The sequence below is a fragment of the Parus major genome, chromosome 1A (assembly GCF_001522545.3).
Source record: "Parus major isolate Abel chromosome 1A, Parus_major1.1, whole genome shotgun sequence".
NCBI classification, from domain to species: domain Eukaryota; kingdom Metazoa; phylum Chordata; class Aves; order Passeriformes; family Paridae; genus Parus; species Parus major.
The window spans coordinates 49,457,691-49,480,867 of NC_031773.1; the positions used below are offsets into that span (position 1 = coordinate 49,457,691).

At 41.4% G+C, this 23,177-nt stretch overlaps 1 protein-coding gene and 1 long non-coding RNA gene across 4 annotated transcripts; one reads left to right on the plus strand and one right to left on the minus strand.

Moving 5' to 3' along the window:
* Positions 1–281: 281 nt before the first annotated feature.
* PVALB (parvalbumin) lies at positions 282–13,533 on the plus strand. Of its 3 annotated transcripts, none has more exons than XM_015628295.1 (5): positions 282–337; positions 3,935–4,002; positions 6,016–6,148; positions 6,632–6,741; positions 11,945–13,533. In XM_015628295.1, exons 2-5 carry the CDS (start codon positions 3,942–3,944, stop codon positions 11,971–11,973), a joined length of 333 nt encoding a protein of 110 aa, XP_015483781.1. In that variant the 5' UTR covers positions 282–337; positions 3,935–3,941; the 3' UTR covers positions 11,974–13,533. The 3 variants fall into 3 exon arrangements, with proteins under 3 accessions (XP_015483781.1, XP_015483779.1, XP_015483780.1); XM_015628293.1 differs by lacking the exon at positions 282–337 and adding an exon at positions 3,477–3,495; XM_015628294.1 differs by lacking the exon at positions 282–337 and adding an exon at positions 3,556–3,628.
* LOC117244426 lies at positions 9,094–23,175 on the minus strand. Its single transcript, XR_004497508.1, has 3 exons — positions 20,503–23,175; positions 14,925–14,992; positions 9,094–9,177 (listed from the first exon to the last, which is right to left on the minus strand). It is a non-coding gene; the product is annotated as an uncharacterized LOC117244426 (long non-coding RNA).
* Positions 23,176–23,177: the final 2 nt, after the last annotated feature.

The window sequence follows — 23,177 nt, forward strand, 5'->3', positions numbered from 1 at the left end:
ATTTGTCCCTTAACAGCTCACTTTTACTGCTTGCCTCTCCCCTCGACATTGGAGTTTCATGTGGACCATCGGTTTGCCAATGTAATGGGTTTTCACAGCCAGGGGAAGGTAAGCGCCAAGGATTATTAATAGCGTTCCTCGATTAGTTAAGGGAAAGATAAATGTGACACCACCAACAAAACCCCTGAATATCTGATACCAGTGAGGAGTGGGTATCACCTGCCGAAAATAGAGCGAGAGAGATTATATAACTGGGGTTCCTACCCCGAGTTCCATCTCTTTTTGACCACCTCCCTATCTAACACCTTTTCAAGCGTGCTTACGAGAGGTACGAGAGGTAAGTAGCAAGAAAATGCTCAAATTTCCACAGCAAACGTGGATTCACCAGCTCCGGGCAAGATGCAGGACCTTCGCAGATAAGGGGATCTTCCATCACTCCGTCCTCATTCCCCTTCCCATAAACAAAAGCCCGGAAACAAAGAGATGCAAATCTCTCAACACTGAGGAATGGCTTCCCGCAGAGAAGACTCCAAACGGGAAGAATGGATCATTAAAAGGAGTAAATAAGTGAATTCATTGAAGGGCAATGAGGAGAAAAGCAGGGGTGAAGGTGGAAATTACAAAACTGGGAAAGAGAGAGAAGAAAGTCAACGAGAACGAGAGTGCGGGCTTGCAAAGAGATTTTACTGAAATAGCCAGCTGTGAACCGAAGACAAAAAAACCCCACGATATCCAGAACACGTCTAGAAATGACACGTCTCCTTCTGCACAGATGATTGTAAGCGATGGGATGGAATCGCTCTCTTTGGGGTGGTAACTAGGAAGATAAAGGAAATGTGTCAGAATTTTTGCAAAGGACCTCCGTCTTTCTGCTTCAATTCTTGGTGTGAGGGCTTCGTGCTGCTCAGGAGATTCTCCCTGAATTGTTTGCTTCTGGCAAGGGTGGGCTGATTTCTACTTAATTTATTTGGTCGTCTACTTAGTAACAATATCGTCATTCCGGCGCTGGTAGAAGGGGGAGTTGATCTACACAAAAGTTTTGGTTCAGACAACTTGGAAATCCACGGCGTGGATTTTGCAAATAGTTCGGGCAGAAAAATTGGCAAAATCTCAGAGATAAAGGAAAACGTGTCATTCATCTCGCAGGGATGATGAGAAAAAGATGAAGGGTCAAGTGAGAAACTGTCAATTCGTGAAACGCCTTTTTTATTAGAATAACAGTTTTGACTACAGGTTGGTGGTTAAAAGCTTCTGGAAATTTGCTAGCTATCCTTAAAGAGAGACACTGCTGAGGCTGGAGCTGGGCCTCACCGCTCCTCCATGTGAGATCCCAGCTGGCCGCTCCGCAAGCCCTGTGTCCCTGCTTTCACCTTTCTGGCTGTGGAGGGTACGCACGGCTTCTGAGCTGGGGGAAATGTTATTTACGCTCTACAGATGGCTCCACCTGATCTGAAGCCTCATTTTTCTGACACCTCTCACTTTTCGCCTCCACAGCACGATTAGGCCGTAGAGGGCTGACGGATCCGATGACGGAGGGAAAGAGGGGCAGTTCGCGCATCGTTAGGGATGCGGAGGGAGCCGCCGGGCTCCCAGCCGCAGGACACAGCCAAGGAATGCGCCTCTGGCCGGTTCGCTTGGCATGAGGCTAGTTAACCTGATCAGCGTCTGCCAGCACAGCAGGCAGCGCTGCGCACCGCCTCTGCCAGCCACCAGCTCGAGTTCCCCCCGAGGGCAGCCTTCCAAATGGGCTCTGCCTCGTCAGCAGAGCGGGGTTAACACCGAAACACGAGTCACCCGCTAGGAGAGAGCATCTTCACTGGCGGGTGGGCAGGTGCGTTCCTCTTTGTAGGGACCTAGAAGGAAGCTCTGTGGCTCAACAACGGCTTTGCAAAAGATTCGCAAGAAAGGGAAAAAACCTGCGGAGACTGAGGCCCAACTCTTCTTCAGACTGCACCGACGCTGCACGCAGCAAAGCTGGGAAAGCAGAGGGCGATGGAGCATTGGGCCGGCGGTGTCTGCACTGGGAGCAAGAGAAAGAGATTGTCCTCTCTTTCCTCAGTTAAGGAAAGGTAAAGGGACGTCAATTTCATAAGATATGGCACATTGATCTCTGACAAATAGCTGCATATTGATGGGTCCGCACTTATCCTACGTTTAAAACGGACTACCAATAGGGTTCTAACCCTGAATTCCACTAAAGCAAGAAACCCCAGTACCCCGAGTGCTGTCTTTACTGCACCCTTCCACCTCCCAGCTCCAAAACAACCGCTGAGCGAGAATGGCCCATGCAGGAAGGTGCACAGAGCTTTTCTGTGGGGCTGCTATTTATCTCGGTTCAGCATTCCAGTGCTCAGCTCCTCTGTCCCTGTAGAACAGGGAAGGATGCGTTCAGCCTAAGGAGAGGGACTTGGCTCCACCATCCATCTCCTTGTTTGTCCTTGGAGAAAACTAAGCATCTCTTGCATCTCGGGAAATACATGGAAAAGGGAGGCCGGGGAGAAAGTTCCAACGGGAGAAAAACGACGGTCCCTTCCACAATGAAGAGACGATCTTTAGGAAAGAAGAGAAGAAGAAAAAAAAAAAGGTGGGGGGGGACTCCAATGTCCCCTCCTGCTCCGTCCTTCTGCGTTCAGTGTCATGCTAATGACTTACCCATCATAGCTGAACTTGGGCCGTGGGAAAAAAAAAAAAAAGGGATGGGGCTCGTACTCTTCAGAGCAATTATCGACAGCGCAACCCGAGGTTCTGCACCAGCCGCCCCCTTTTCAAGGCTGCTCTCCGGCGGCCCCATTCAGAGGAGAGGTGTGATTGTGGCAGCAGGACCGGGCCGTACCCGTCGATCGCGCCTGGGGATCTCGCTGCCACCGCTCTGTCCTCCCCCGTCTCTCCTGGAGCAGCGATGCCAATACTCCTGCAGAGATCTGCCCTACTACTGGGCCCTAACCTTGGCTACCTCAGCCTAATGGCTCCTGCCCAAACTCAGAGAGAAAGTTGGACTACTTACCATATTTTATGTGAAAAATGGGCACAGATCCTTGGAGAGAAAAAAAACCCAAAACCCTAGAAAACACATTACAAATCCTAAATGCTTTCCTTTTTTGACTCTAATGGGAAGTGCCTGGTCCTGCCTGAGAAACCCACTACCGCACAGGAGCTCCTCACGAGTGTGTTGTCACCTCGCATCTCGTTTTGCCATACCCCGTCGCGGAAGATTCTGCAGCATATTGTGCATTACAAACGGGATCCGTAGGATTCGCTGGGATGTGATAATTAATTCAGTGAGGATGATGCTTAATATGGACTGGCCCGAAAGAAACAAGGTCTAAAAGGAATATGTGTGTGAAGGGGAGGGGGAAGGGAGAAGGGGGAAATGTTTAAAGTGGTTGAAGGATAAGGCAAATGTTCAAAAGCTACATTACATTTGCTTCCCGACCTCAAGAGCAGCTTGAAGCTTGGCATATGCTGCAGTTCCTTACTCGTCACCGAATATAACTGGTAAAGCTCATCCTGACTTACTAAAGGAAAAGGCTCTGCTCTGCACCACTAGTTTGTCCACTGCACCCGAGGACTTGACCTTGGCAAAACTCTTTCTCCAGCCGGTATCACAGCAGACTCTGGCACTGTTCCAGTAAGGCTTAGGCTCCAGCCTCCCAGGGAGCGACCCCCACCCGCATCCTCCCCCACCCCAGTCCCCACAGAGGCATCCCCGTGCCCTCTCTTCAGCTGAACCCTCGCGGCTGTGGACTACTTGGTGCTCTGCAAACTGGAGAGCGACAGCCCACAGCACTTATCCACGCAGAGCTATAGAGCTGGCACAGGTCCAGCCTTTCCCGGTGTGCCATCCCCACACAGCACTGCAGCTTTGGTCATATGAGCAGAAATGATGAGAAAAGCACTTTTTAATCTTTTCGCACTTGCTTCCCTGTTCAAACAGTTGCAGGATGGCTATGACTGACTTGCTCAGCGCTGAGGATATCAAGAAGGCTGTGGGAGCCTTTTCAGGTGAGTGCTTTTTTCTATTTTTTTTTCTTCTCTCTTTTCCTCCTTTCATCTCTTCAGGTTAGGATAGCTGTGCATTTATTTCAGCTATGGGAAGATTAGAGGAACTAGCTAGACAAAATTTCAAATGAGGATGTGTTTTCAGATGTTCAACGAATGCCTCTGACAGGTTTATGAAGTACAAGGTTGCATCCTCAGCAAAGTTATCCTGCACATTAGGGAGGTGAAATGTTTATTTTAAAGGAAAGTAAGCAGTAACTGCGGACAGACTTTGCTTCTACTGAGAGGATACTTTCAAAGGGAACAAACCCCTCGGCGAACCAAGCTGCATTATATCTTGGTGTGGGATAGAGAAGTCAGCAGTGGATGTCGGCAGCTTCCCTCTCACTCCTGAAATTTAGTTTCAGATGTTACAGAACTGCTGTTTCCCGTTTCAAGGATATAAGAAACCACTCTTGTACTTCCTATGCAGAATCCCCGGGTGGGCTTTGCTTTTCGGGATGGACAGAAGGCAACAGTAGAGCAAGCGGGAGCACTGCTCGACTGCAGGGGCTCCCTGCAGGTCGAATGGCTGCAGTGGTCCACACTTCCCTCTCAGACTCCTCCGAGTATCAGATGTTCCCTACCGCTCTCACTCATCGCGACCCCCAAACTGACAGCAAACCCTCTTGGTGCTTACAGAGATTCGGGCAGTTAAGGTTGCTCCCAAAGCAAGGCAGAAATCGTGCTCCGGGATGCGCGCTATGCCCCCCTCCCCCAAACTACCTGGCTGACCGCACCATCCCGGGGAGCCGCCTCTGTCTGTCCTGCTCTGTGCGATGACCTTCCCGAACAGACAGAAACGCAAGACCCGCTGAGCCTGGCTCAGCTCAGAAGCCGGAGAGTGAGAGGGAGCGACAAATTGCTTTGCTGGATCCAGCAGCTGTTTTACTCATTAGCTTCCATTGTTCTATGGCCATCTCCAAGTCCCGGAGCAGATGCAATTAGCAGCAACTAATGACAGATCTCAGTCAGGCAGATCACGGAAGACTGAGCCTCCTTAATTTTATGTAATGGGAAAATTTAATGCGGCGGGAATAAGAACGCATGAGGAGCAGGGAAAAAAAAAAAGTCCACCGCACGTTTTGGAGGTCACTGCGTGGTTATTTCTAATCCACATCTCAGTTGTTAGGCTACCTGGGTGGGACAAAAGCGGCTGCGGTTAAAGGACGAGGGAGGTGGAGCAGGTAAATCAGCTCCGATTTCAAGGGCTCCGGGTTGTTTGTTTCTTTCCTCCCCGGAGACAGCTCCTCACAAGGTCTTGCAAGGCAGCGCGCCGTGCAGCACTCCCTTGCAGTGCCTGAGCTCACACACCACGACTGCACATTCCTTTAGCGGTTGAAATGCAAACACTGATTTCTAGTAAGTCTCCAGGAAAAAAGAAAACAGACAGTGCTCTGAAATATTTCTCGTCAATGCTTGAGCACGAGCATTTTTTAGGGTTTGTTTTTTGGTTTTTTTTTTTTCCAGGGGTGGAAATGTCAAAAAGTGACAGCTATCTAATAGACTGCTCTCAGATGTCTGTTCTAGTGTAAAACTTAGCCCAAAAAAAAAAAAACCCAATAACAAAAACAAACAAACAAAAAATCCAACCAAACAAGAAAACCAAAACCAAACAAAAAAAAAAAAAAAAGGTTTAAGGCACTGAAATGAGACCAAGCACATTAGACCTCAGCTCCCAAAGCTCCCGTCTATCACAGACTTCTTGTGTGACCTTGGGCAAGTCTCATCCTTCTCTAGCTCAGCTCTTCATCTGAAAAACCGAGATATTGCCTCTCTGCCCCACTGTTTATTTCCATTAGCACCTGTGAAGCACGGACGATTACAATGAGTACACCCAGCACCTACCAGAGCTGTGCTCCAGTGTTCCTCCCGGGGCAGGAAAAACAGCAGCACGGAAGAAAACCACGGGTATGTGTTGGTGTGTGTGTTTCAATGACTTTTCTAAGCAGGTCTCTGGTTTTTTATCTCTTATAGCGGCTGAATCTTTTAACTACAAAAAGTTTTTCGAGATGGTAGGATTGAAAAAGAAAAGCCCAGAAGACGTGAAGAAGGTTTTCCATATTCTTGATAAAGATCAGAGCGGCTTCATTGAGGAGGAAGAATTGAAGTAAGTAAAGTTACATCCCTCTCAAATATCCCCACCTAAGGAGTCTAATTTCCTGTGGGTTATTTTTACAAGACTCTAGGTAGTAACACACAGCTCAAACTCTTGACTAGTATTTGTGTGCTACACCAGTTGTTTGCTGAGCACATCATCTGAAGAGTGTTGGAGATAGCTAGTTGCAGCTTGGATTGTGGGATCCCTGAAACACATGAATGGTCAATACCTTACAGGTAGTTCTTCAGCCAAATGCAATTTCAGAGTAAACTACTTCTGAATGTTAAAGAAGGTCAACAACAGAAGACACAACGCTGGATTCTAACTTGTGTCTAAAATCAGTGGTACAAATAAATATGAAGTGCAATTGTTCTGTGGGGAAAAAAAAAACAAACCAAAACAAACAACAAACCAAACCAAAACCAACCAAACAAACAAACAAAAAAACCCCAAAACAAACCTTCCTTTTTTTTTCCTATGCCTCCTTCCTAGGTTTGTCCTGAAGGGCTTTACCCCAGAAGGAAGAGACCTATCAGACAAAGAAACAAAGGCTCTTCTGGCTGCTGGAGATAAGGACGGTGATGGTAAAATTGGCGCTGATGGTATGTAATTAGAGGAGTAAACTTTGACAGTAACAACCGAATGTTACCCTTACACACAAGAACTGAGGAAACCCAGGAATCACGGGGGGCTGTGACCTTCTGAAGGGCAAAAACCAGTTTGGGTTTAATGAATGCCAAGCCCTGCTCCATTTGCCATCCCTTGCTTGGAGGCGTTAGAGGAAGAGGAGCCGAGTTGTGACACTAGAGGGGGCAGGAGCTCACAGAACCCGGCTGTGGGTCGGGCACTCGGCAGCGCAGGATTGAGTACCCAGCCAAACTCTACCTCAATTACTGTAATTTCTCTGTTGATATCAACGGAGTGAGGATCAGGGCACTACGAGTTCAGGGACTGAGGCTTGACTATAAAGCTTGGAAAGAATAATAGCTGAGCGCCAGCATTTTTGCTTGATGTAAAGTTAGCAGGAAATAGTTCATGACTTAGCAAAGCAATGCTCTTAAAATTCAAAGTACACCCATTTTGCTACAGAATTTCTATACAATAACAGTCTATCCAGCTTATGCTAGTGTTTACGTGGGCCTTCACACCTAAGAAAGCTTGTCACTCCCTTTTACTGAATATGAGAAATACAAGAAAAGAACAATTTTTCCTCTCACAGCATTGCTTAAAAAGCTAGTCCTGTTTTCTATTCCCCCTTGGGATGAATCAGCTTAGCCCACATACAAAATTTCTCCTTTTTTCTCTTTTTTGGAGGTGAGAGTGAATGAAACACACTGAAGGAGACAAGAAGAGATGCAATTCTAAACTAAAGCTTTCCTCATTGCAGGAGATAGAAGTTTGTGGCCAGAGTGCTAAATCACCTAGACAGCAGGCAATTGCTAAGGTTTTGACATATCAATAAGCCATATAATAAGTTGAAATCTAAAAAATACCTAAACCCCCTCATATCTCTCTGTGTTTACCTAATCTCTGAGATTTTTCAAAAATGTTATCTCAAAAAAATAAAAAGGTCAATTAAAAGAGAAATAAAAAGCAAAGTTAACTAACACACTCTCCCAGCTTAGAAGATGACACACAAAATCAGCCACTGACATATCAGTCAGGTGATGCACACTGGCATATCAGTGACTATGGCCATGTTCCTAGACCAAGCCTCTTAATTTCTCCAGTCATGACTATATTAAGGTTTAGGCAAAGCTCCTACACTTCAGCAGTGCTGTTGAATCCAGTGTGAGTGCCATTTCTTGGAACTTCATATTCTTTATTATATGGGTCTTCTTTATACACACTAAAATAAGTGATAGTAGTACTAAAATCACTGGGCAAGTGTTTCAAAAGAAAACTTTATTCAGGTAAGTAAGCTTACAGCTGATCCACCAGCCTTAGATAAATTTTCAGCTATTCCAGAAGGCTGCAAATCAAAACTAGCTTTAATTGGAATAAAAGAACAATTTGCATAATGATTTTGGCTTGTACAGGAAAATACAGCATTAACCTTTATATTTAAGACTACCATAACTTTTTTTCTTTGAAACAATGCCTGAAACCCAGTATATTGGAATAAAGCAATGTGAAATGCCTCTTCTCCTTATCTCTTTCTTCTGCAGCTTTTACTGTTCCCTAACTTTAAAATGGAATTACTCTGTGTTTACACTTGATAATGAGAAGAGAATTATGTGGCTTTTTTCTATTGATTCTTCTGACCATATCCCTAGGTACAACACTACCAGTTTCTTACCCATTTCTTAAATTTGACTTTAACAGCCAATTTTTACATCAGAAAGGACTGAAATACGTACAAAACTTAACAGGATGAGGATGAGTAGGATACTTCCAGATACTTCCCAGCTTATGCTTTGGCCCATAAATCCAATTCAAGACTATAAATGCAAACGTAAATAAAACATCAAGTCATAAATGTACCTCACATTCATATGCAGTATTGCAATGCTGTATTCCTTTTGTGAACCAATTTTGTTTCCTGCAGCTGAATTTTCAGGCTTTACTTACACTCCTTGTTTCAAACATCAACTTCCTAAATCACTAAACGATGGCAAACAAGCAGCCTTTCACAGGGGTTAATGTTAATTCTCCTGATGGCCCTCGAATGCTGTCCCTCAGGAGCCCACAGCAGTTGTAAGCACTGATCTTTAGGGATTTTAAACACCAGAGAGACAACTTTCTCAGATGTATCATCACAAACATTAATCCCAACCTAATCAGCCTTCTTCTAGCTGGGGTCTCACATTACAAATTTTCTCTTAGATCTCTTGCTTTAAACATTTTCTCATTCCTGCAAGACCATTCAGCTCTGAAATAGCTTCAGCAGTTTACCTCTTGTCTGATCACGGTTTGAACTTGTGGCCAATGAAGCAAAGAGCTGAAAACTTGTAGCCAGTTCCTGTAAGACATGACCATCTTCTGTGCAGTGTCAAAACCCCTCCACATTCCACCAATGTGGTCAGAAGATGATGAATCTGAGAAAAAATTGCAGGTCATGGCCAGGTTACCTCATTACACAAGCAACCTTAGTTTCCACATCAGGCTGAAAAATGATGCTGAAGCAGCTCTAGTAGCTTCAGGAAAATATTTATTTTCCTTTATTTCTTTTATAAGAAAGAGGAGAAAAGTATGAAAATTTCTAGTCATCATATTGTTTTAAATCTATTTTGTTTATTGGCATTGGACATGCACATTGTGCTTTTTAGTTTCTTGATATTAATAGACTTGAGAAAATACATAGAGAACTTTCAAAGATCATGCACTGTAGGCAACACAAATCCAAATTTGTATCCCTGTATATCAGAATGTTGTAAAAATGTGACATTAAGTGTGAAAAATTATGAATCATGACCTTGCCAGGTGAAAGCCATAAAAAAAAAAATAAAAAAAATTTGGAATTCATTCTTTTCTTATCCTGCTTTGTGCTCTTGTATCTTCCAAAATAAATTAGTATAAGTCATTAGTTATAAAGTTTCCTAAGCAGACTTGCTGTTGTAAAGAAAATGTAAAAAACACAGTCTGGTGAGAGAAATCATGAGCCTACAACATGTCCTCTGTAATGATGTCTGTCATTTCAGTAAAATACTAGAGGGCATGCATTAGGCTGGTATATAGTACTAAACTGTACTGAACACAGTGAAACAGTCCTCTCCTTTTAAGTCAGAGCTTTGATACAAAACAGCTAGTAAATTATTTTACATGACAAAATGGTCTAAATCCTTGCAATTTAAAGCCACTATTTCTGCAAAGAAAGACACAACTTAATTTTGTTTGGAAGGGTAACTACAACTGGAAACAATGATATACTAAATCACAAGGATTCCCTTACTAACAGGCCAGTGAGAGGTAGTAACCATTTACAAGGGAGCGATACATAGTGCATTATCTCAGAAGTTTTGCATATATGAGTAGACTTTGTAACAATGCTTCCACAAACCACCTGTGGTTGGACTAACCCTCATGCAAAAATGAGTACTGAATTAATTCAGAAGATTATTCAACTGGAACATCTTTGAAATATTTAAAATACATTGAAAATCCTGGGAAAAGTGAAATTGTTGCAATTATGCAAGAAGGAATACTTTATGGCTTGCTGGCTATCAGAAAATACCTGTGAAATATACTGCTATTAAGTGATAATAGTACTATCAAAATGTATTATAGAAAATAGTTGGCTGCAAGTCTGAATAACCTTTTCCAAACATATTCTGTAGACACAAATGATTATAAAAGGTATTTAATTTAGCTGTAGTAAGTATGACAACTTGTTTTAACAGTATATGCATAGTTAGTTTTCCCTTTTGGAAAGGTTTGATCCATTGCAGTTCATGTTTCTCTCTGTGGGACTTATTCACACAGAGATTTAATAATCATAGCCTTTCTCCTTTTCTGCCCAGAATAGTTGGGGTTTTTATCACAAGCCCTTTATGTTATCTCTTAAATTCAGTTTGCAACACTTTCAGTCTATGTACCCACCATGTACAGGATTTATACATGTTTTGTGTTAAGTAATCTGCATCACTAATCCTAATTTGGATTTACATCTTTCAAAACGATGGATGAATTTGGAATTAATTTAAACCCTCTGACATTTTTTATTTCTCAGTCTGGTTTCTCTGCATTTGGCAACATGCATTTTGGACACGCCATCAAAAGTGCTATCTGTTTGCACACAACAGTCAATTAAGATCTTACTTGTTTAGAGATGAGCATTTTTCATCTGAACACTAGAATATTCTTTAAAATGCCTAATTTTCATCCTCTATCTTTTTCAGTTGCCAGACTTTACTCTTCATTATGTCAAACTTCAGTAATTTTTTCTTGAGCCTTTACAGACTACTGCCTCCCCTATTTGTCATTTTCCTCTCAGCTGATTATGTTAAACCCATAAACCACTCTCTCTGCATATCCTCTAATCCCTTTATCATCTTTGTTGCCCTTCTTGGGAATCCCTCCAGTCTGTCATACTCGGTGCTCTGAGGCACATACAACTGTGCAAGGTATTCTCATGTGTAACTCTTCCAAGGTTAGATGGAGTTAGGAATTATAACCAGGCAGCTATTCACCAGGATACAAATGTGCCTTTTCCATGCTTTATCTCCCTTCTGAAAGGCATTATATACACTAAAATAACCCCAAACTGCAGATAGATAAGTTTATGTAAATATTATGGATGTACCACTAATAAAAGCCACAGGGTAAAATCCTGGCTCTCTGACACCACAGGAATTTTTCTAATTCTTACAACACAGTCAGAATTGCTACATAGGTTGGTATGAACCTTCTGTTTTTGTAATCTGTCATTTTCACTCAATTTACAATTACAAAATTGAGTTTAAATGCAATAGAATTATAATATGGGACATGAATACTTTGAAAGTCTCATTAATGATTCTCTTTGCCAAACTGTGATAGAAAGGAAATTTATCTCACTGAAAGATTAAATTTCTAGTTCTTGCCTTCATCCCATTGAGATTTACAAAGAAATAACTGAGAACTAATCAAGTTTTTCAGATGAAGAGTGGTAGAAGTCTTACAGTCTGGCATGTATAGCATTTCTCCCTTTCATTTCACTGTAAGATTTCCCAAATCATACTTTCCCTTTAATTAACTTGGATTTCTTTGCTCTTCTTTATTGTGATATTTCTGCTACACCAATGACTCTGTATTCCTTGTAATATGCTTCCTCCTTCTTTAAATTTTGGTTTTAAAATATTTTTTAAAATTCTTTCCTTTCTCCAGAATTTGCAACTATGGTGGCTGAATCATAAAGGCTTTGACCAATGCAAACCCTTCACCCACCCTTCACTGCCCAATTCCAACCACCTCCTGCTGACTGCTTTGGCTCCTGTTCTATTTATTTATGTTATTTTATACTCCAGCTCTGTTCTCTGCAATCCTGCAACTCTGTAATTGTGCTGAAAGACACTGTTAAAATAATAAAGGTCACATCAATCTGGGCTTTCTTCTCTCTCACTACAACTTGTTTCTTATTTCATGTAGGCTTGGCACACGCTGAGAGAAAATGTTACTTGTTTTGTTTTGGGTTTTTTTTTCTGACATCCCTGCTGCTTTATCCCTAGCTAGGGTAAAGTAGGAAGAAATTTTAAAAATTATTTGGGATAAAACATGCATATAGTAAGTCATTCAGTCCAAGTCCTGAACTGTGGCAAAACTGACTGCATTATTTTTAAGCCATCCCTGCTAAATGGATGTGTACTCATAGCGTGGAAAATCTCTAGTGATGGAAAATCTCTAGTGATGGCAATTACCCAACTTCATTTGGCAGTTTGTTCTTTCAACTTAATCGGTGTTATAGCAAAAAAGTATTTCCTAATATTTAAACTACATCTCCCCTGCTGCATTTTGGTGATCAGTAAGTTGATCTGTATAATTTTTTTAATTTACCCAGTGCAGGGGGATTTTTGCATAAAAGGTTTGACAGGAATATCAGTTGGTGCCAATCATACATGAAGATAATTTCATAAACTATTAAAAAGTAGTCACTTCTGAAACACAGGGTATGTTTATTAGTAGTGTTACACAACTATCTAGGACAGGAAGAATGGCATCCTCACAAGAAATAACAATATGAATTTCAGGAAAAAGAACACGGAGATTCAGGTGCGATGCTGCAGTTGATAATCCTACTGTTAAAACAGTAAATCAGAAAATCCCATCAAAAAGATTTTATTCTAAAACTTTACCAGGGAAGTGAATGTCTTCTTTGGAGTTATATATAGGAAACTGAGACTTATGCTAAGGAAATTATTAGCCAATAGTAAGCCTATGACAGAGCTCAATACTTATTTCCCAAATCCTGCTCAGTAACTTTGGCACCAATCTTATGCTTTTTACCAGTGTTGTTGGGGGTGTTTCGCTTTTAAAGCAAAGACTAAAGCAGGGGGAAAATATTTTCAGGCAACATCTCCCCAACAACTTGGCAAAACATTGATTACTACTGCAGTATAAAGGAAACGTATTTTCCATTTCTGTATTCCAAACTATTCCCTGCAGCAATAATACCTTGTTCAATTTAGATTTATTATCACCAATTTAGTGGAGACACAAAGATAAGGCTGAAACCCTGTCATCATCCCACTGTACAGAATACCATCCTCTGCCACAGCGATTACCCAATGCTACTCGGGAAGCCAATAAACGTTCCCTAAAGCCATTCCAGATCCTCACTCTGTAGTAACTCGCAAGGAAGACTTTTTGCTGAAGATGCCGTGCATTCAAAAGAAACCCTTTGGTTTTGCACACTGTATATACGGTTCTGAAGGATGTATTGATTTTTAAGTATTCTAAATAAAGCAAATGAAAACGGATTGCGGTGAAGCGAGTTTATTTCCTGCTTTTTCTCGGCAGCTGCTGACCTCGCGTGGCAATAAAACCACATTACAGGAGCGCACAGGGCTGCCGAAAAGGCATCCGGCACCACGCTGCTGCAGCAGCGAGATTGAAGGGCCGGGGAATTCGAGAACCGACATAAAAGTCGCTGGACAAACAAAGCCCTTTATACACCCTTTTTATTCTCTGAAGCTGCAAGGATTTGTATTTTAATGCTTCACTGGATGGCACGGAAGCTGAGATTTTATCGAGGGGTTTGGCAAAAAAAGAATAAAGACTATAGAACAAATAGCAAATAAATAAAGACACTAATGAGACTAAAAAAATAATTGTAGCAGATTATGTGAAATAAATCAAATTACAGCAACATCAATGGCGATATTTCACTAGCGTAGAAGTCTGAATACCGCAATGATCCCTGTTTCAGTCTTTCTTCATGTTGTTACCTCAATCTGGAACAAGCAACACTGAGTGCCTAATTTGGCCTGAAAACTTTCAGCCATTGAGTAATGGAGAAAATGAAAAGAAATATCCTTTATTCACAAACTGAAAAAGTTACATTGAGTAGAAAGACCTCCAAAACACCATCTCTACTTTTCATGCTGACAGTAAAAGATATTCTAAACCTGCATTTGGTCGATTTATTCAAATATGCAACTGATATAGTCAGATCCTGTATTCTGAGATCTTATACTCAGAATTCTCAAAAGCTCTATTTAAACACACTTTTTTCCCCCTCCTCCCAACTGCATTTTAAATTAAAAGTTCAAATTTCAATATGCATCTATTGCCAAAGAAAATAAAAATTCAAATACAAGTGTAATATAAGTAAATCTCTGCCCAGAGGCAGAATGACTGGCTTATCAATTGCCATCAAACTACTGGTTTCCTTTCACTGCTGGATCTTCAACGTTTCTCTTAGACTCTTATTTTTCCCCACACAAATTTCTTCCAAATCTTCTCCAATTCTTCAATTGTTTTATTTCAAATTTTAAAAACATTTAAGTTTTCCTTTCATTTGGATGTTATCTAGCCATGACTCAAAATACAGCAAACAAATGTCAAATTTGAAATACAATAAAATATAAAACAAAACATTTCATATACAAAATATTAAATTATTCATTCTTATATATAGCTCTTGCTTTAATGTCTTTGAGAATGTCACAGAAACCGCTGTAAAGCCTGAAGAAAGCAGAATTTGCTACATAATTTAATCAGGCTTTCTGCACAGTGTGGATTACAGTATGCTTGACAAATACAAAAAATCCACACTACCCTGCAATTTACCGTTTCATGAAGAAAGATGTTTTAATTTTCAGATGCATAAGCAAAGGAGCAAAATTACATTTCTCCAATAAACATTTACCTTAAATTTCTTAATTGCCATCTTCCATCTTCTTGCCCTGAACAGTAAGTGTTCCATAATTTGCTTCCCTGTTGTAATACAGTAGAAGTTATGAAAGAAAAAAAATACTTTAGCCATCCTGTTGAAGACAAATTTTTAAATAATCAGTACATATCCTTTACTTAGATTAATATCCAAGGGTTTGCAATGAGACATAATTGAATGACAAATAAAAAAATAAGCATTACTTGTTCATACTGGAATTCTGTATTGCTAGAGAAGAAATTGCTTTCTCTGAGCTACAATTCAAGAGGAAAATCCAAATCTTCAAGTCATAGCTGAACCATCACTTCCTGACAAATGACATTAGCATTTAACAGAAAGAGTTTGCATTAGCAGACTGTCACCAACTCTTAAGATTTCCCCAATCACCATTTACCATTACTAAATCCTTAACCAACAAATGCATAATTGTTTATTCTTTAAGGGTCCTGCCAAGCTCTTAATGGAGTTTCATGGATCAGCAATTTTCCACATGTCTTATTTTGGGAATCAATGGACTGCAGGCCATAACACCTGTTCACCTTACAGAAACTGAGCTAGGATTTATATTTACAGTCTAACTACCAAGTCCTGAGATCAACACTGCCTAATGTCCTGAGATTGCTTCCACACTTCCTTCCTTTTATCAATGCAAAGGTTGTTTGTTTGCTTCTTTTGCCTTTTCTAACTAAACTAAATATTTTTGAAGACTGGTAATGTAATTCACGTTTCCCTTTCCTGCAACACACACACAGTTTTAGCAGAGCCTCTGTGCTAGAGTAGCTAAACATTAACAACATTCTGTTCAAAACAGAGTTAATATTGCTATGGAATTACACACTGCAGCATTGCACAATATTTGCAACAAGTCTTGCCTTAACAAAACAACATCAAAAATTGGGCCCAAAGGTTCACTGAAGTCACAAATTAGCTTACAAAATTTTTATTAATGAGCATAATGTACAAAATAACTTAATCTGACTCTAAAATCATAGACTGGCATTTAAATGGCTGGATTATAGGAACTCATTCTTTTATTTATAAAGCAACTTCAAATGAAATAGAAATTATAAGGCATGCACACCAAAATCCAGCTGTGGTTAAATTACATGCTGACATTCTTGTTCTAACCCCCCTCAGGAGCCATGGGTAATACAGAGAGAAGAGCACTGGCTTTAGGCTGGTGATTAAATATCTCCTTTAAGTCCTGAACTCTCTAATTGCTAACATAGGCTTGAACCTGAGCTCCTGCTCTTTCATTTTGAGCAAGCACTTTAGCTGATTCTCTTTTCCAAAGAGACACACCCTTTGGAAATCCCAACACTCTCTAGACATTTAAAATTACATTTCTCCTAAACACAGGAAAGTGAAGCCAAATGTATCTAAATAGGGTCAGCTGTCTGCATGACAGATCAATCATCAAAACTTTTCTGTCTGACTGAAGGATCTCTTAAGGTGGGATAATTATTTCACAAGGGAGGAAGTACATTTCTGGTTAGTGCTCTTCTGGTTAATAAGCAAATAAGCAAAGCTTAACAAAGGCTGATGCACCTTTAAAGGCAGAATTAATATGCACATGAATACTAGAGTCCCTTCTCCAACCACCAGAAAAATAGAAGGAACTGCATGAACTAGAACAGTGAATGGATCAGATGATCCAAACATAAATACTGAAAAGTTTATGGAACTAACAAGAAGCCTTAAGCTAATAAGCCATGGAACATGCAGCTAGAAAAGATACTTCTTTCATAAATTCATTCAGTCTCCCACCTAGAAAAATCTAAGTGAAAGGATCTTGTCAGTACCTGGATCAGCTTGTTCAATTCATATTGTCACAACAGTTTTTAACTCCAGGAGATGCTTTGTGAGGTTTATGTACAGAAATACAGTTGGTTCCACTGGTATTACAGTAGCACAACACTGGCATTAACTTAGGCCTTCAGGTGGTAAGAACATGGTAATTCTCTATGAATGTACATTTACATCTGACATTAGGAAAAAATTCTTTACTGACACAGGTTGCCCAGAGAAGCCGTGGATGTGCCATACCTGGAAGTGCTCAAGACCAGGTTGGATGGGGCTTGGAGCAAGCTGGTCTAGTGGCATTGGGGCTGGAATGGGATGGTCTTTAAGGTCCCTCATTGCACAAACCATTCTATGACTCCAGATGGATCATGAGAGGTGCAGGACCAGAGGTCAAAGGCTTAACTATTGATTACTGGAGGGAAGGTCCAAGGATTGCTGAAAACTCAAATGGTTCAGAGACATTTTCAGCTTTTGAAAACATGGTCTGGAAGGATTTTTAAAAAATTATAACATTTTAATTGTTAACAAAATTTACTCCCTGTGTATTCACAATGCAATTCAGCTTAAAAATGTATCACTAGAAAGATACTAAAATATATAAGAAATAGCAAATTATCTCACAGTTATTACTGCTTTATAAAGAGGAATAAAAATTATGAGGCTGTGCTAATTTTATGCTTCATTCTGCAGATGAATGAAGATTTTGTCTTAAAAACATTTGCATTCCTCTCCTTTAAAGCAATTTTCAATTTTGCTGGATGCAGCACAATTGCATCTACTCTTTCAGCTGCAATGGGTTGTTGAAATTGAGCTATTGCCCAGCACCTGCTCTTAGTCAGACAGCTGAAATCAGAGGTTAGGGGAAAAAATAAAGATTTTTTGTCATTGTAATGCAAGTCTCCTTTTAGCTTTGCTGCAGTCAGTGTTCAATTATGTTCTGTAACAACCTCCATTACTAGAGCCAGTGTTTTTCTGTTCTCTCTGCATATATTAACTTCCTTGTTCACACGTGAGATCCTTCTTAGCAAGGCAGAGTCTTAAGAGACATTTGCCCATAGGCTTCATGAGTCTCTATCTTTTTTGGGCTGTTGAGGATCCTAGCGTTCAAATGCATCTTCATTTTGAATGCTTGAAAGGTAACTGATACAATAGAACTTAAATTATCTCCCAATGAAGGTCTGATAGGTCAAAATTAACCTGAAATTCCATCTAGTCTGTTGAATACAAAGCATTGAACAAGTAACAATGAAGGGCTCCCACGTAATTTTTTATCCTATTTTTACAAGCTCTGAATCCTTCTCCCTCAGAATTTTTATCAGTTCACTGTGTAGCCCAGAAATTCAAGGCTTCATCAGAAGCAGGAATCAAGACCCTACATCTGTAGGAAGAAAGCCACGAAGATTTTGACCAGCAAGGCTCAGCCACAAATGGGAAGGAAGTAGCTGGTGTGAGCAGCGATTGGGAAGGCAGGAACAGGAGCCTTGCTTCTGAAGTAGGAAGTAAATGGACAGAGAGCTCCGAGACAGAGGTCAGAGAGTGAACAACATTGAAATTCAAGGTCTCAGGAAAAGGAAATCCAGAGCAGGAAGTACTGGGATGATTAGAGTGAGGATTTGAAAAGCCTGGAGCACAAGACATCTTATTACAATATAAAATCCATTACAATAAATTGACCTTGAAAAGAAAGGATATCATTAAGGTGAAAATGTTGGTGCCTCAAAATTTAGCCTGTTACATAAGGGAAAAGAAGAGAAAACAGAGTGTTGCAAACTTTTTAATATTAAATTAAGAGTCTGAAATATTTCTCTTATCCTTCTTCCTCCATTAAACCTCCAAGTCTTGGAGTCACATGGCTGAATCTTAGTTTTCAGCAAAAAGAAAAAAAATTCAGCTGTCATGCCATCAGAGAAAACCTTGAACATTCAAAGCCTAAAAAAATAGGATATAAACCCAAACATTAACTTCTATTTTTTAATAAATCTCATTATTTGAATGTAATCTGTCTTGCAGTTTTTAACATAAGATACAGCATTAGTGAAAGCCTAGCATCTGCCTTCTAAGCAGACAGCAGCTAGAGATCCAAAAAAAGATCCCCAGCTGCTATCATAGTCATCATCAGCACATAATGACTGGCATGCTGGAATTGTGGGTAGCTCATTTAAAGCTGTCACATATTCATGTATTCTCTGTTTGACAGATTAACCCCTTCCCTGAGATGCAGGAGCACACTCAGTGCTCCCTCCCCGGCATCCAATCCCCCTGTGTAGGAGAGCACGACACCATCGCTCCAATAAGGGCGCTCACAGCTCGGAAGGCTCAGGCCACACAAAGGGCCACAGCAAGCCCTCAGTGTGTCACAGACACTCCTCCGTGGAGAGATCCACACAACTTTCTGTGTTCCAGCTCCCTGATCAACAACCCACTATCTACTGCGTTGGGGAGTATTATTAAAAATTAAATAAAGATTTCAGGGTTCCTTCCCAGTGCTTTTTCAAGTTTCCATGTGCACGAACAAGAAAATCAAGATTCAAGCTGGAATTTTTCCAGACATATGCAGAGTAATTACTCTCCGGAAATTCTCTTTATCTTCATCCTTGTGGATTTGAATGCATCCTTGAGAAATCTTTCCCTCCTTTCATATTCATCAGAAGAGAGGACATAGCAGTTCCAATTAGCTTACTCGAACCAAGTTTATATCTTGTAGAGGTACCTACCCTACATTTAGTAATTTGCTACTTTCCATTGATGCCACAACTGCCATCCATTTCTAACTTCCTCCCAGCAGAGGAGATCAGAAACAAATGGCAGATATTCCAGATCAGTCAGAAGAGGCTGTTGTAACTGCCAACAAATCCTTTGGCTGATTCAACCATTTTGTAATCATCTTATATTTCAGTGCACCGATTCTCAGCCAAAAAAAGCCTTCAGATCTGTGTGTCAGCCCCCACCACAAAAGAGCAAAATCTGAAGACCTGAACTATAATGGTGTTATCAACAGAGCTAGAGAAAGCATCCAAATTCTCACTTCTGTGCTAATAGCCCCACTCTGAAGAGAAATAAAAGCTGGTTTTGGGGGATGCCAAATGAAGTAGCCCTCAAAATAGATGGAGTATCTATTTATTCCACTGCTTGGGGGAAGTGTAAAGAATGGAAATCTACAATAAAATTTACACATCCTTTCTTGCAGTTTTCACAGCTCTCCAGACATACCAATAAACATTCATAGTCAATCCTATAAGAATCTATGCGGATTTAAAAAGCTGCATGAACTCTGAATATTCATTCACAAGAAACTGCTGATGCCATTTTGTCACAATGCTTCCTTTTAGTAACACAAGATTTTAAAAAGAACTGATGAAATACTTTGTATTTAAGAGATTTCTTACAGAAAAACCTACTAATTCCTTTTCCTCAACATTAATGCCCTCCTGAGAAGCACTGCTTACTCCAAAGAAATCTACAGCTCTTCCACAGTAGCTTTTATCAGGCAGTAGGTTCAAGTTACAGGTTGTAACCTTCTCAGTTCTGAACATACCCAGAATGTTTGCATCGACAGATGAACAACTGTGGAAACAAGTCCTAGTAATATTAGTGAACTCTGCCTCAGAAAAAAATCACTTTATAACAGGTATGCTCTGTGAAGAAGATAATGAAGTGACCTATGCAGTGCCTGACAGAATCTGGAACACCAACCATACCTCAGTCTAAAAGAGCGCATGACCTCAGTTTAATCCCCTTTGTAAAGCCTTACCTGATGTCTGAAATTCCTTGCCACTCCTGCTGGAGATGCAGTTCCACCATTGCTGCACAAGGCAGCCAGATGAAATGCGAGCCACACATGACACGTGCAGTTCAACTGCTGGTTTAAGGGAATGTGACCTCAAATTTCAGGGTCTTGTGGCTGTCAGGAAAACTTTTCCTGCTCACATGAGAGAAGGGGCACTTCCCACTCAAAATAATCTTGTTTTGTTTGAGGGAAGAATTAAATGTGTGAATGAAAAGAGTGTTCTGTTCCTCCTGAGCTGCTAAATACAGGATTTAACCTAATAAACACTTCTCTAGGGTAAGGCCATCACCCTCTGTTGTTGGGGGTTTTTTAGTTTAAATCCACAGGGTTCCTCTTCCCCTCTTTCTCACGTATTCAAGATGAGAGAAGCTTCAGTGAGCACAGCTACCAGCATTCCAATTTATTCAGCAGCAACCCCTGTGGACTGCTAACAGCAGACTGCGATTCTGTTTGGATTACAAGGTGCAGATAAGTAATTCCATCCTTAATCTATCACTGTCAATGCTGGTAGGGGAACAACTTATACCTGTGAGAAGTCAGGCAGAGGAAAAGATTGATTGGGTAAAAAAAAATTAAAAATATTGTGGGGTAGAAGGACAGAAGAAATAGAGAGGATACAAGTCCATTAAGAGTTCTGTGCACACATGCATGCAGAGGTAGGAAATGAGGGAATGGGATAAAGGAACAGGGTGCTAATACGAAGGCAGCAAGCAGGAAGGAGATTCCAGATGCCAAGCAGAAATTTTCAGTAGCAATGATATCTCACTTCCAACATAATCTATGCCTTCCACTGCAGTGATCCCAGTGTAAAATGCCAGGGATGTTTGTGACCTCTGTAAATGCTGATGGATACCACCACACTGCAGCCACGATCAATAAACCTCAAGTACATCATAATGAAGCCTCAAAGCCTTCGCTTGGAGACCTGTCAGTAAATTGGGGCAATATTACAGATAGACAAAAGGACAATGCAAAGATTGCAAAAATGGAACAACACAGAGGCAAGTGAATTTCCTGGAGAATGAAGTGGAAGGCAAAAAGATGAAAGAGGAGGTAAGCTATTTAGACATAAGTGATGGAGAACATCAATAGCCCACATCTGTTTTATGTGATGAAGGACTTGGGGATGGAAAACACAGAAAGTAGTAATGAGACCTGGGATTCATTTTTCTTTTCCCTTTTAAAGGAACAGGAGGGACTCCATCACTTATTTTACTACAAGTCATCATCCACAATTGCAGTCTTCCCACTCAGGCTAGTGAAGTCTTGTTCATGTTTTTATTACAGGAACAATGTTATTTTATGTGTCTATAGAAGACTCCTTTGATTCAGCTATAGGTTCTCATTAATTTTATGTTATTTGCATGCCTGCATAGACATGTCACAGGTTTTATCCCAGGAAAGGTAAAAGAGCTGTCTTCTAAGCAGTTACATTAAAATAAAATGTTGACATTAAAATAAAACTTGGAAAACTTTATTTTTGACCCTTGGAATGTCCAGTGTTAAGACCCAAATACAGATGCATTATTGATTACTCTGTTCTTCCCAAGCTTACTCACTGCTTTCCGCAGTTTGCACGTTCTGTGTTTCAGAATAAACAACCCAAAGTGCAGCCAAGCTAAGTTCATACCCTAAAAAAGTAGGGTATAGGTATAAAAAGGTATGGATTGCTATTAATGGCATGCTTTCTGATGGCACAGATCTTTCAGAGGTTGCAAGGAGGGAAAAACCCAGGAAGTTTCGTGGCTCCCTTTTTCGGCTTCCACGCAAACCCACTCGCTTGGACTGCTTAAGGAAGGCCGAAAATCAGTTCAAAGAATAAAAATAGGGTGTAGAAATAGTTCAATAGTAGCCAAGGGAGAGCTTCGTAGAAATATTTTAAAAGTAAGAGAAAACAAATAAAGAAATTAACCTACTGCAGCGTGAAAGGCTATAAAAATTGACAAAGAGAGGGGGTAAAGAGGAGAAAGCAGCTAAGAAACCAACAAACAAGAGAACTTTCTCCGTGAGAACATTAACACGGCCAACGCAAGGGAAAGTGTGCAGTGGAGGGAAGGAGGGGGGATCAGCTCTGGCCCGGCCAGGGCAGGAGCGCAGCTCCCCTGCCACAGGGTGACGGCGGCCTCACAAACCGCCTGTTCCCGCCGTGCTGACCCGGCTGCGTGGCCGACCTTGAAGCTGCGGCATCAAAGTTCGGAGCCCGGCACAGCCGCGGCTCCCGCGCCGAGCCCTGAGGGAAGCGTGACCCAAATGCGGGGCCGGGCGCGAGGGACGCGCAGGCCGGGCCAGGCCGAGCTCCCGCCGGGCGCATGCGCAGCAAGACACACAGAGCCAGGGCCCTTCCGCACGGAACATCGCCTTCCGCGGCCTCACGGGCAGGAAGTGGAGGCTTCACCCCCGGTCGCCTCTTCCCGCCTCGGGGCTGCCGCAGCTCCCAGCCCGTAACTTTTATCATTTTTCTGCCGTGACCCCAGAGGGTCATTTCAGCCCCGTGGTGCAGGGCCCCTGTGTTCTACCCAATAACAAGCCGGCCTTCGCTGACGTCCTTAGTTGCCAGGCAGAATTCCCCTTCGCGCCTACCGTACCGCCGCGGCGCCACAGGGAGGGGCAGGGCGTCTGCTTTGATTGACAGTACGGCT